Raw genomic sequence first — 14,216 nt, 5'->3', positions numbered from 1 at the left:
CCCCCCCCCCCCCCTTCTCTCTATAATCTGAATTAGGTTCTGCTGTGGCTGTTCTTGCTTGGACCCTGTTTCCTTGCTACCAGCACCGTTTTTCGGCTCAAGCCCTTGCTTCCAACCACAGTTCTCAACGGCATCTTGACTACGTCCTCAATGCAAATCTGTGGCACTCGGTACCTGAATGTTCGTCGAAGTGGTGGATCGATGGACGGTGGCGGAAATGATAGCTCTTTACGTGACCTCAGCCACCAGTGTCTGACGAGACGGTAGTCTTTCCAACTTACATATTACTACTGCACAACGGGGGACTGCAGCAGTTTATGCCGAAACTTGACGGTCAGACTGATGTATATCCGAGTCGCTGTCAACAAGTCTCGTTAGGACCAGGAATATTGCCCATAGATTGTTCGCAGCGAGTTCCAATTCTCGATCATCAATCGTGTGGCTTAAAGGCCTATCGACACTGTTGACTTCTCAGTCTTACCATAGTTCTCTGGTAGTGTTGTTCTGGCAATAGCTACACTTGTCTTTACCTGCTATTCTTGTCCGAACTCTCTTCCTCCACTTCCTCCACCCACTCCTCCACCGGCACGGCCCTAGCAAATTCCCATCTTTGAGCTGTGCCAACTTAGAGATCGCCCATCACATTTCCCATCTGTCATACGAATCTGTGGCTCACGCCCCCATGAGTCTATCCTGTTAGCACCCCTTCATCTAGTCTGAACTTGGTCATTTATTCCCTTTATCCCTGCGTGTGTCCCTGCCGTGCAGTACCTCCCAAGCCTTTCATGAGCCCTAGCTTCGGAAGCTTTGACTGTTGGCCACTCGCTATCTCCGTTGTTAAAGCCTCTACTGTTTGATCGTGGGCTGAGATTTCGCCCCTTGCCCTTCCACAGGCTTCTTTAGTCTGTTATCCCTTTAGAGGCTGTTTCTCTTTTGAATGTCCCTGAAGCTTGAGGAATTGCTTTTGCCAATCCACTTACACCTTCAAGGGCATTCACTTACAGCTGGAGCAAGGCTGGCTAGTCCGTCCTCACACGGTTCAAGGTCTTACACACGCCTCTACATGTGTTTCCTTGTTGTGTTTCTTCACCAACGCACTGGAAGCCTTTCGACCTATATTTCATTGTCTTGTGCTGTTGTAAGTGTTTGTGCGTTGAGCCAGCTGTGTGGCTGACTACCAGCTTGGAAGGCGGCTTTGTTGCACTTCGACACTTCACCTCAAGCAGTGCACTGGTCCCTGAACTAAGCTCATATCCCTGTTACGCCCAAAGGAAATATAGTCAGTGTCCTTTATCGACCATATCACCGTTTCAATTCTTTTCCCTTTCGAAAACTTGGCGTTGAGCTCGAAGGTGCTCGACGATTTCACTGTTTTCCCCGTGGGGACAACGCACGCCTTTCTTCGAACCCATCCTCCAGAAATCGTCGTTACCATCACCGCCACCTGGCCTCCCAAGAAGTGCATACAAAGAGACAGAGCAATAAGTTCATCCCCATCTTCTCAGATCCAAAGCCGTGGGGTCCATACCTATCCCCCACTCATTGAGCAACATTATCGGCTCTGACACGTTCTCGGCCACAAAATTGCTCGGTATTCCCCTCCCTACTTGTTCCCCAGCATTGGTCAGTCACAGCCATCAAAAGAGGGCTAGGCCATTGTTTTTTTTCCTCGGCTTAAACCCTGTTCACTTGTGGCTTCAGCTAGCAAGTATACCTATTTTCGGACTGAAACGACACGACTTCCTCTGGTAGGGTCGTTTGTAAGTGATCTTCCCTCAAAATACAGCACTCCAGGTACGATATTCTCCTTGAAGTAATACTCTACATGGGATACTGTGTCGGGTTGGCCGATTTGCTAATCAACTTGAAACAATGGCAGGCCATCCTGTCACCACTTGGAATCGCAACTACGAAACAGCACAAATGGGAGATATAGCTAGCACCCAAGCCCCGAGTATGGGCGCACTTCAACAGGATACCCCAAAGGTTGTCAACACAGCGGCACCTAGCGGTCCTCCATCAGCTCAGGGCAAGCCAGAAACCAGTCATGAACACGAGCTCTCTCCTCTGTCCCAACAGCACCATAATGCATCCCAGCACGCTTTCGCAGCACAGTTCGACATGTCTCAACCCCCTTCAGGTCCTCGACCCGGGCCATACAACATGGCACCTGTTGCCAACGCTCTCCCTTCGATGGGCTTCCGACCTGGACAATACCCTCCGAATAACCAGCAACGTATGAACCCCGCAGGGTCACCGCCAATGATGCAGCACATGTCACAGTTCCCCGGGCACCCGTCAATGCCAGTCGCTGGGCAGGGTTACTACATACAGCCGCAGATGCCACCATACTACGGGAACCAGATGCCCCAGGCTCAAGCAGCAAATGCAATGGTTCAAAGGCAGAACATGGCATATTACCCAAACCAGATGATGATGGGTCCTCAGCAGTCAACTTATTACTATCCACCCGGACCCCAGTACCAGGCTCACACGCAGCCAGTACCAAACGGCATCATCCCTGGTCACTATCCTGGTGGAGGGTCCATGCCCAACGAACCAAGAATCATGCCGCAACAGGCAGAGTATGGAGTAGTTCACCCACAGCCTTACAAGCAGGGACATGGTAGGGTTGGGAAACAACCTCCTACTAAAACTGAGCTAAAAAGAACCTCAGATGGGTCAGAGAGGGAGAGACGACAGAGTGCAGTGCGGGGTCCTCCCAGGAAGCCGCGACAGAGTGGTAAGATAATCCACCCAGACAATCTGTGAACATTTACTAAAGCCCTGTATTATTAGGACACGCGATATGGATTGGCAATCTTCCTCCACAAACCGACCTTATGACCCTCGTCCACCATGTTTGCAAGGAAACACCAGGATTAGAGTCCCTTTTTCTTATCTCCAAGAGCAATTGTGCGTTTGCCAACTTCAAGGACGAAGAAACCTGCAGCGCAGCACAACACAAATTGCACGATTCGAAATTCCAATCTGTTCGCCTTGTTAGCAGGCTGCGCAAGAGTACAGTGGAGAGTGCTGCTGGTGTTACAGCCCCGACTGGGCCAGCAGTGGTCACGGCAGGTCCCAGGACTGACCCCGTCCCAGACAAGGCGCAAGTAGAGATCGAAGTGACTAGCCCAATAGTCGTGTCAGCCGTGTCCCCCAAGCCCATTATTGCTGGCGATGCTTCATCGCAGAAAGACAAATTCTTTATTCTCAAGAGTCTGACGGTTGAAGACCTCGAGTTGAGTGTTAACACGGGCATTTGGGCAACCCAATCGCACAATGAGGACGCATTGAACAATGCGTTCAAGGTATGTCACCATATCCATTCCTCCGAGCTGGTGCAACAACTAAATATTCTCAATAGGTTGCTGACAGCGTCTACTTGGTGTTCTCGGCCAACAAATCAGGCGAATACTATGGTTATGCTAGAATGGTATCGCAAATCAACGAAGACCCTGCAGCAGCTATCGAGTTTGCGCCAACGGCCCAAACGACCAACGACCTCGACCTTCCAAAGGCCATACCGACCGAAGCGACTGAACAGGCTCCCAAGGGCCGCATCATCGACGATTCCGCCAGGGGTACTATATTTTGGGAAGCTGAACGAGAGGATTCTGAGGCGTTGTCGGATGATGAGAGTGAGGCTGAGGTGATGAGCATCAAGAGCAATACTGGGGAGGGGGGGGCTACTAAGACGTGGGGAAAGCCTTTCAAGCTTGAGTGGTTGTCGACAAGCCGTCTACCGTTTTACCGTACGCGAGGGTTGCGCAACCCGTGGAATTCCAATCGCGAGGTCAAAATTGCACGAGACGGGACCGAGCTTGAACCTTCAGTTGGTCGGAGACTTATTGGGCTTTTCAACCGTGTGCAGAGTCCAGAGGTGGTGCATCAGGGCGTGCGGGTTCCCATGGCCATGATGCAAAGCTTCGCCCCAGCACGGCCATACGGACAATGAGGGACGGTTTGGACACGAGACAGGTTCTCTAAATGGTAATCTTGGTATTGGCGTGCTGGAGTGCTCTTGCAGGTGCATTTGCCGAGACGGTAATTCAAAGATACGATGATAATGATTTGGAATCTATGCAGAGCATTATTGGCATGTTACTACGGGTAAGGTCATTCATGTTGGTTGTAAATGGCACTATGTGGTAGTTTACGTCTCATTATTATAATCAGCTAATTTCCAATGGTTTTGCTGTGGGCAAGTGAGGTTGTGAACCGAAGTCGTATTGACTGTATCATCAAAATGGAAAAAAGTTGATCAGTCTAGTCTGGTCCGGTCAAACAGTGGCTTTCTTTTGGGTTGTCAGGTACCAGGTGGCAACGGTCAGTCCGGATGGCTTGGTGGTGCTTCCCGTCGCTTTCCGTGGGCGGGCCGCTACTATCATGTCCGAGTTTCCTCGGGGCGTGTCTCTGACGTTGTATACGCTTAGGACGATAGATCAAATCGATAAGACGACGATCTGAAGTTGGGAGCGTTGTGGCAACGTTGTGGCTGAAGCAAAAGGCACGGTGGGGTGTATCTTCCAAAGATGGTAAAAGAGCAACCTACTGAACCAGCATTATCAACGCTAGTAGGTCATTTTAATGACCGACGACAGACAGGCACACATGGGATGCCACACAACTGCTAAGGCTAAAGCTGCCAGCCACTCAGTCTTGCATCCCTTATGCTGGGTTGGGCTGGACTGGCTAACTGGGCTGAGCTGGTTTGGTTTGGCTTTCTGGGGCACACCTACGGATACCTAGTACCGAATGACCCGAGTGCTCTGACTTGCACTAGCTCGAGAGGCACAGAGCGTCATGGACTACGTCATGTTCTAGACCCTGTTGATCCGACGGGCGAGACCCCGACTCTAGGTTCTGATCCCCCACCATCAATTATTGGTGTCGTTGAATGTGGGGGTCGGCATTTTAACGTGATGGCAATCATTCCCATTCCCATGCATGGAGACCCGAATAAGAATCATTTACAAGGCGAACTGGCCATCGTACGATGGTCAATATGATTCATTATCTTACCTAGATCGTGATGCACAACAGTACAATACACAGCCTTTCCTCTCTGTTCTCTCCGGTTCTGATATCTCTACGTCATACAATCGTTGTATGATTCCGATGTCGACTCAAATCCACCTCGATGTCACTTTAAACATGAACCCTGGTTTTGTCCAGAACATCCAAGAAAACGTGGCTTTCATATGTCATTGAAAGCCTCTTGGTCGATTCGAGATCAGAGCTTGATCAGGTTGGATCCAATTCTTGGTTCTTTCGCCGGTTTAATCTCAGTCAGCATGAGAGTCTTTCTTTGCCTCCTTAGCTCTCACTACCCAGAGAGTTTTTTCATTATTTTATTCACTTTCTAACGGTTCAACATTGGATATTGCTTTTTACCATAAGGACTTGTTGCTAATTATATGATAACAGGATCGAATCGAGTCTATCACGTCGTAACGATCGCAGCCCAACCAAGCTGGGGCCATGTCTATTCCTTTCCGATCGGTACACCTCGTCGATATCATACTTCCTTCGAAACACGATACTTGACATATTCTTTACATATACCCAAAGCTATGTTGATATGGACATACTGGTAGCTCTTGTGAAATCCTGCCGTTCTTCACTGGACTCGTTGGTTGCTCCAGTGAGCCTACCATTCCTGGATTTCGTTCATTACATAACTGCCCATAGTACTACACGCCCATCACTAGCTATTACAGTTCATCAAGTGACGTACAATGGAGTTTATCGAACAAAGTCGCCTTGATAAATATGGCCTGCTAGTTGCATTCATCCTGAGATTTACGATAGCTATTGTTCAGGGACATAAGCCTGACAGAGGGTCGAATACTTCTTCATTCTGTTCACTTATTCCAGTTTATTTTCCGTTATAAAATTACTCTGTTCTTCTTGCCATAGTGTTTGAATCGTGGTCTAAGTAGACGCGTTCATACTTGATCGTTTATCTACTGTTGGTGGACGAGTCAGTGAAACACAGTCAAAAGACACATGACATATTATTATAAACACAAAAGAACATTCTTTGCTACCATTCATATCTTTCTTATCGTCTATCATACAATTCAAATACATCTTACTTTGCAACATTCCCCGGATACCCAGTCAGTCGACCAGGACCTGGTGTTACGACATGGCAGCTGCTATGTCTTGCCCCTGGTCCTCGATGTTTTCCTATTTGTATTTTTTCTTTACGGCTAATGCTCTTGACTCTTAGTTAATTTACTAAATTATCTTACCATTTTTCACCATCCAATGCTTTGACTATTTGCTCTGGGTGCTGTCAGTATCAGATAGCCTCTTCTCCGACATAGCATCGTATTTAACTTCACCATAGTATCGACAATGACAACTCGGAATCGTTCCATCAAACTTGTACTCTTTGTTTTCTAGCGTATGTTTATAGGCGTTGGTATTTTTTCTTTTGGTTTCTGTATATAATTTGTCTGGTTCCCGATCAGTCATCTACTCCCAAGATATGATACAAATACCAATAAGAAACAATCACAGCTATAACGTAATACCAAACATTCGGTATACATGTCGATTTAAGTTATTATTTGTTAAAATCTTTTGATTAATTTTGTGGTTTGATGTACTTTGTCGACATGTTCTCAACATGTCGTAACAGGAACCCAGTAGACGATTTCTTCAAGCAGTGCAACCACATAGTACCCTTCAACAAAGTACTCATAGTTGAGATAAGGAAATCAGCCCAATAAAGCCAGCAAGCTACCTATGAACACATTTTCATTGTAGCTATAACCTTTAAGTTTTCCAGTCGCAGATGGGCGGATGGTATAGGGTAGCCTCAGTACCACTGACGTCATTATGTCAGCATCTGTTGCGCACGGACCAGTTCTCCAAGTGATGTACCTCGGCGTTCGATCACGGATCATCTTTCCATCGAACATGAAATGGAAAGCAGAGGATACTCAGTGGTCTACCGACATAAGCTGCTTTGAGAATACCGTGTGGTTCTGATAGATTTTGGTTTAATGTCGAGTAATTTCGATGATTCCCAGTGCAGCGATCCAATTGTGCAATTGTGATGTCCGCGTACAGCTGGTATCCCCTGGAACCTTCCACCACAATCCAGCAGTTTCTTCTAAGTGCGAGTAGCCAACCGAGTTGGTGATGCTTCGCTTATTCGTATGATTTGATGTCAACATTGCGTCGAAATCGTCGCCTGATTGCTTTGTCAAACTTCTATGCCCCTCTTTTGAACTCTTGTATTTTCTAGAACCTCCAAGTGACAGGTTTCATCGATCTTTCGCGAAAGGTAAGGAAAGTCCCATGTCCAGAGCATCTTCCTCATCATCAAGTATAAAGCAAGGCTTCTCTTCCTCCAAAGCTGGACTTTATTCTTCATCAGATCAAACACAAACAAGCTCAACCAAACAACACTCGCAACAACCACTACTTCAAAACTACACTCTCAACACTCAACTCTTTCTCAAACACCATCAACCTGAAGCACTTCACTTTCAAACCCACCACCAACACAACAAACACAATGGCTTTCTTCCCTCGCAACTTCTACAACTCCGACGCTTCCTTCACTCCTCTCTTCCGCCTCCTTGACGACTTTGACAGCTACTCTCGCCAGGGAACCAACGGAAATGGTGGCACTCGCCGCAGCGGCCTCAGCCACTGGCAGCCCAAGTTCGATGTCCGCGAGACTGGAGAATCCTATGAGCTTCACGGCGAACTCCCCGGTATGAACAAGTCTGATGTTCACATCGAGTTCACCGAACCTCAGACCATGCTCATCCGCGGCAAGACCGAGCGCACCTACACTGCCGGCACCCCTCCCGCTGGCCTCGTCGAGGGCACCGAAGCCCGAGGCGCCATCACTGACGACAGCGAGGAACACAGCAACTCCCACCACGCCACCGTTGAGGACGAGGAGCAAGCCAAGGCTCACGAGGCCAGCACTGAGGTCACCCACCATGAACAGCCCCAGGAAGTTGAGAAGAAGCCCGCCGACCAGTCCAAGTACTGGCTCACCGAGCGTAGCTTCGGCGAATTCTCTCGCAGCTTCAACTTCCCCACTCGTGTTGATCAGGACAACGTCTCTGCTAGATTCAACGATGGTATCCTGAGCATCGTTGTCCCCAAGGCCAAGAAGCACGAGTCTCGACGCATCAACGTTGAGTAAACTCAACCACAGCACTCAACACATCACGGATCTCGATAAAAGCCACTTCATCGGCGGCTACTCCTTAGATCGGGACCAAAATGAATCGGGTTTACGACTTTGACTTGCATGGAAGGGTGTTTTGGAAGTTCATTAGCATGTTCACTGTAGGCCAATTTGGCCATTCGCTCCTTGTACGGTAGCAAATAATAATTCAACTATATAACAAACAATGTTTCCAAGTGCCTTAGAAATAGTGATGTTCATAAAAATGTTTCCTAAGCACAATCATGACTACTTCGTATCTCACTTATTAATACTGCTTCATAGAATCTTGTCTATGATGATAAGATTCATTGTTAATCTGAAAAGAGATGAGAATCTTAATACCTACTAGGTTTCCTTCTACATGGGCAGCCTAGATGATGTGGATCGTAAGTGTCACCGACACGTGACTTGGCGTACAATGGTGGCGCTGTTGCCTCCCACTAGACGCGTCCCACCGCGATTTCACTTAACTTCCCCCCCCTTCTTTTACCTCTGGACTAATTTTTCTCATCCTCTTCACTTCAACCCTGACATTGACTCCTTTATTTTTGTTCCTACCACCTGAGAGAATATACTTGGAGTCAAAATGAGTCAAGAACACGACGAGTCCCAGATGGGCGAGGAAGGCGGCATGCCCGGTCCTGGTGCCCCAACACCACTATTCGCTCTGGAGGTAAGTTTCTGTGCAGTGAAGTCCATTTGCGCTGTTTGCTGACATTGGTTTCCTCAAGGGAGTTGCTGGTTTGACCAAGCGAGACATTCAGCTCGTCGTCGATGGAGGTTACAATACCGTGGAGTCAGTGGCTTACACACCACGACGAGTGTTGGAACAGATCAAGGGTATCTCTGAGCAGAAGGCGACCAAGATTCTGGCTGAGGGTATGTGACACGGATTCGCTACCAAAATCGGCACTGATAATAGAACAGCTTCCAAACTTGTGCCAATGGGCTTCACTACCGCCACAGAGATGCACCAACGCCGCAGCGAACTCATCTCGATCACCACCGGATCGAAGAACCTTGATACACTTCTCGCAGGTGGCATCGAAACCGGCTCAGTCACCGAGCTGTTTGGTGAATTCAGAACAGGAAAGAGTCAGATTTGTCATACCCTCGCTGTAACCTGTCAATTGCCCTTTGACATGGGCGGTGGCGAGGGCAAGTGCATGTACATCGACACCGAGGGCACATTCCGACCTGTCCGATTGCTAGGAGTAGCCAACAGATTTGGCCTTTCAGGAGAAGAAGTCCTGGACAATGTTGCATATGCCCGCGCTTACAACTCTGATCATCAACTTCAATTGCTCAACCAGGCTGCTGCGATGATGTGCGAGACAAGGTTCTCCCTACTCATCGTTGACAGCGCGACATCACTATACAGAACAGATTTCTGTGGTCGTGGTGAGCTCTCAAATCGACAGACTCATTTGGCCAAGTTCATGAGGACACTTCAGCGACTGGCAGACGAATTCGGTATTGCAGTGGTTATTACAAATCAAGTCGTGGCTCAGGTCGATGGCGGCCCAAGCGCCATGTTCAACCCCGACCCCAAGAAGCCCATTGGTGGTAACATTATTGCTCACGCCAGTACAACAAGAATCAGTCTCAAGAAGGGTCGAGCTGAGACTCGTATCGCCAAAATCTATGACAGCCCTTGCCTGCCAGAGAGTGATACACTATTTGCCATTGGCGAGGAGGGTATTGGTGACCCAGCGCCCAAGGACACGGAGAAGGATTAGTTTTGATTGACGATTTGTGTTTATACAAGCGCTGGAGTATCTGGTGATGATTATTTGCGTGATTGATGGTTGGCGCAGATTCCAATGGTCGTTTCATGGAGTGGTATTTTTAAAATGGGACGGGGCTGTTTTAGAAATGGGTATGGGCTACGAAAATGATTAATTAATGTAGTATTGAGTCTTGTCAACCCAATTAACTGCCACAATGCTCCTTTCAACATGTGATAAAACAAAGGCTGTCAATGTTCACTTGTGATTCGTAACTCAGTAAGCCAGAGCTGATTACCCGTTTCGGTTAGCGCGATCGCGATAACAAGTTCCACCTCAGAAATTCTGCTAGGCAACGCGACCGCACTTCGCTCGCCAGAGTCTAACACTTTGCGACCATCACAATAACGACATCGCCCAGCCCACGACACCATCTCGTCACGATCGATCCGATTTATGGGGGCGAAATGGACTCAGGCGATACCCAATATGTCTTCAAAGAGACACGAGTAAACCTCGACCCTCCCACGACGTCGTCTGTTGTTACGATTCGAGTACCCTCAAACTCGATACATGGCCGAAGCCATCGCAAATCGGCAGGAGAAAACAGTTCGGAGGATGAGACGTCATTTCGAGTGAAGAACTTGGCCAGTTCTTCATCCATTTACCACCGAATTTGGCACGACACACCGCGTAGTTTCCTCTGGAGAATTCTTGAGGACGGCACACTGCTCAGCATCCGGGCTGTCGATGTCTGCAAGAAATCACAGGCCGCCGATTTCCCTCTGTTCCTGAACTTTCACTTTTCCGTCCCGATTCAGCCAGGATGTGTGGCATTCTCGGACCACGAAGAGCACGACTCACTCTGCGTCTTTGTTCTCGATCAGGCATACCAACTATACAGCTTCCATCTCCGACCGGATCTGTTCAGAAAGAGATCGGCCATCGATGCTGGGCTTTCTGATTTGGGCAAGGTCCAGGCGCCAGCGGGATTGGGCTTCAAGCACCCACACCGTATGATTGCCGTGAACGCGGAGACACTGTTGGTGACGGTTAATGATGGAGGAGTGATCAGGCTGGATAAAACCAAGACAAATGATCGTGAGTTATAGTGAGATGTGTGGAAGGGCCATGTGCTAATATCTATAGTGTCGTCGAATGTCTGGAAGGAATCGTTCTTCAATGTGCAGGGATGGGCGCAGAACCTCCGAAGTCTTCTTCCCTTTCAAGGAAAGCACACAATCAAGCACGGCAAGATCAACATGGAGTACAGCTCAGCCACCTCGATTCAGGTCACCAGTCTCGGACTGGACGACTGCCTCTTTGCGATCACCGTCTGTCTCGACCACAGAATGCGAATCTGGAACATTGATGATGGCCAGATTCTGTATACAAGCGATATCCTAAACGCCGAGAGAAATCCTCAGGAGATTGGCAAATGGGCTATTGATCCATCACAAACCAACCTGGTGCAGATTGTAGGCCGGAATCGTGGCAGCAGGGTTTGCGCAACGTTCTCGCCCATTGGCGCTGGAGAGTTCAAGTTCTGGAAGATCACAGCCAAGGATGCATTCAGCGTTGTTGTTGAAGATATCTTCCCGAATAACTCTTTGGTCCCAGTTACGCCATCCTCTTCCGATGTATGGACCCTCGCCGACTTCGTTCTATCCTGTCCCGCCGAGAGCGCTATCCAACTTTGGACCCTATGGAAGAACAACATGACATACAGGGTGCAGAAGCTCGAATTGGATCGTAAGAATATCTCACAGAGCTGGGAGGATAACTGGGATGGTGTATATGCAGACAACTTAATCCAGGCCGCCGAGGGGTCTGGCCCTTCCGATCCAACTGATGTCACCGAGAAGTGGCTTCAACTCATTTTGAAGCCCGGTCAATTTACGAAATCGACCCTCGAGGCAGCATTGTCTATTTATGAGCGAGGCTTTGGAAAATCAAAGGATGCCGGAAAGGGTCGCGGGCTCGCCGAGGCGATCTGCTCGATATTGGGGTCAATTGCAACACTGGATCGGGGTTCTTCGGGCACGATGGAATATGAAACCTTTCGCGCGTCGAGCGAGGCTCAGTGGTTGAGGTTCTACCGTCTATTGCTCGAATTGGATAAGCAACGAGGAGAAGCACTTGGACTAACCCTCGACCCTCACACAGGCCTGGCTTGGGTTGTCTGCGCCGACTTCCTTTCAGCCATCCGGGAATGCAGTAGCCTGGAACGACTATACTACAACATATCCTCGCCAGAACAAGACCAGCTCGCTCAAGCGGCCCTGATTGGATCTGGCCTGACATTTGTGGAAGGATTCCCCGAATATTTAACGCAATCTTGTCAAGCCACACTGCGGCCTGAGCTGTTTGAAGACTCGTCCAAGACTGATCTCGAGCGTATTCAGTATTTCTCCGACAAGTCTGGCTTCTGGCGGGGAATTACTGATGAGGACTGCAACCAAGTTGTCGATGTTCTTGGCCAAAACTTCAGCACAGTTACAGACGACCTTTACACTGATGTGATGAACCTCATTTCTGCACCCGAAGAGGCCAAGACCCGTAACTTGCGCCATCCTCTCACTGACTTTGGAAAGAAGTTGGTTGTGAAGGCGGTTCAAGACAACATTGAGTTGCAGTGGAGGGTGTATTTTAGCCAGTTGATTCTTCTCGTCCACATGGAATTCGAGTTCGACAACGAGGCCGATATCCTTCATAACCGAGTCGACGTCGGCAATGTTTTTAGACAGCTCATTGCAGCTCTGCGACGATTGGAGCTGCTAAAGTGGCTCGCCCAGACTGAAATCACATTGCCCAGCGTCCGAGAGAAGAGCGAGAACGGCTCCGTCTCGAGAAAGATTGTTGAAGATGCCCAGTGCGTAACGGCGCTAGAGGCGAATGTTGGTCACCTGCTTGGCTTCTCCAAGAAGGGCACACCTCTTGCTACCGACATTACTGACCTAGTTACCAACCTGTGTGCTCCCGATAGCGATATCGAGGTTTCACCGTCATTGATCCAGTGCTTTCTCATCAAGCGAGAGAGGGCTGATCTGGCTCTGGATATTGCACCTTTCTGTGACCAGAACCCCTTTTCTACATACGTTCAAGGTCGCCTGCAGCTGGCCTTGAAGGACTTTAATACTGCTGCTATTTACTTTAGAAAGGCAGCCATCGGGATGAGTGAGTCAGCCACTGGTGCTTTGTTGATGTTAGCTAACGATGGTTTAGGCACGGAAAACCTCGAAAGTGATCGCCACAGCAGCGGCCTGCTTGACGATACTGAGTGGAACCTGCTCAACCACGGCCCTGCAAAGTACTACTCGCACATCGTCGCCTTGTTCGAGAAGCAAAAGGCTTACTCTTACGTGATCGAGTTCGCTCGTCTCGCCATGCAATTCCTTGGCAACAAGCAAGATGCCATGTTCACTAAGACTGACATGCAAAGCCGCTTGTTCAATGCTGCAGTTGCGACATCACAATTTGAGCTCGCTCACACAACACTGGTGTCAATTAAGGACCAGGCAATGAAGATCTCAAACCTGCGCAAGCTGGTCGACAGAATGTGTGCGACTTACCACAACATCGAGCTTGTATCTATGCCATTCCCAGGTCTGCAGCAGGAAGTCGACGACATCTTGTCACAGAAGACAAAGGCGACACTTGATGTTATAGAAGATTTCCCCTACCACCAGGTTCTCTACTCATGGCGAATCAAGCACAACAACTACCGCGGCGCTGCATCAGTCGTACTGGACCGAATTCACAAGCTACGAAGCGCTGGAGAAGGCGACGAGGCCACAGGAGAGGACATTCTTGATACTCCGGTGACCAGACAGTACCTCCTGCTCATCAACGCCCTCAGCTGTGTGGATTCCAAGCAGGCTTGGATCTATGATGAAGCCCCAGCTGGCTATGGCCAGAAAGATGCAGTGAAGCGCAAGGTGGTTTCACTGGCGGATATTAGGAAGCAGTACCAAGACGAGCTGGACCGAATCACGGCAATTCACAACAACCAGTTCGGCTTTGAGGCGGACGACGTTATGGAAATTTCATGAGCGCAGAGTTAGGACAGGCTAGGTCACTTCATGTAGACTAGGGGTGTATTCTTTGAAAATTCGGAGGGGCGCGATACCTCGGACATGTTATACGTATTGGGAACCATCATATTGTGGAATTGATTAATTTGTTTCGAGGATGGTTTCGTTTTAAACAAAAAATAAAGAACTACAAATCTTCCATCATCTTACTCTTCCCGTCTTGAAACCCGAAACGCCAGGACC

At 48.8% G+C, this 14,216-nt stretch overlaps 4 protein-coding genes across 4 annotated transcripts, besides 1 other annotated feature; all 4 read left to right on the top strand.

Moving 5' to 3' along the window:
- Positions 1-1,872: 1,872 nt before the first annotated feature.
- On the top strand, positions 1,873-3,961 carry FPSE_05639 (uncharacterized protein; the record flags this gene model as incomplete). The annotated part of the gene is made up of 4 exons (XM_009258757.1): positions 1,873-2,626; positions 2,678-2,743; positions 2,800-3,314; positions 3,371-3,961. 4 exons carry the CDS (start codon positions 1,873-1,875, stop codon positions 3,959-3,961), a joined length of 1,926 nt encoding a protein of 641 aa, XP_009257032.1.
- A 717-nt stretch (positions 3,962-4,678) lies between these two features.
- Positions 4,679-4,726: a microsatellite.
- A 2,814-nt stretch (positions 4,727-7,540) lies between these two features.
- On the top strand, positions 7,541-8,185 carry FPSE_05638 (uncharacterized protein; the record flags this gene model as incomplete). Its single annotated transcript, XM_009258756.1, has 1 exon — positions 7,541-8,185. The coding sequence occupies one exon, from the start codon at positions 7,541-7,543 to the stop codon at positions 8,183-8,185; it is 645 nt and encodes a 214-aa protein (XP_009257031.1).
- Positions 8,186-8,798: 613 nt separating this feature from the next.
- On the top strand, positions 8,799-9,951 carry FPSE_05637 (uncharacterized protein; the record flags this gene model as incomplete). Its single annotated transcript, XM_009258755.1, has 3 exons — positions 8,799-8,885; positions 8,944-9,091; positions 9,140-9,951. 3 exons carry the CDS (start codon positions 8,799-8,801, stop codon positions 9,949-9,951), a joined length of 1,047 nt encoding a protein of 348 aa, XP_009257030.1.
- A 455-nt stretch (positions 9,952-10,406) lies between these two features.
- FPSE_05636 (uncharacterized protein) lies at positions 10,407-13,991 on the top strand (the record flags this gene model as incomplete). Its single annotated transcript, XM_009258754.1, has 3 exons — positions 10,407-11,040; positions 11,089-13,116; positions 13,165-13,991. The coding sequence occupies 3 exons, from the start codon at positions 10,407-10,409 to the stop codon at positions 13,989-13,991; spliced, it is 3,489 nt and encodes a 1,162-aa protein (XP_009257029.1).
- Between the last annotated feature and the right edge of the window lie 225 nt (positions 13,992-14,216).

This window comes from Fusarium pseudograminearum, chromosome 1 (assembly GCF_000303195.2).
Source record: "Fusarium pseudograminearum CS3096 chromosome 1, whole genome shotgun sequence".
Taxonomy (NCBI): Eukaryota; Fungi; Ascomycota; class Sordariomycetes; order Hypocreales; family Nectriaceae; genus Fusarium; species Fusarium pseudograminearum.
This window is presented reverse-complemented; position numbering and strand designations above follow the sequence as displayed.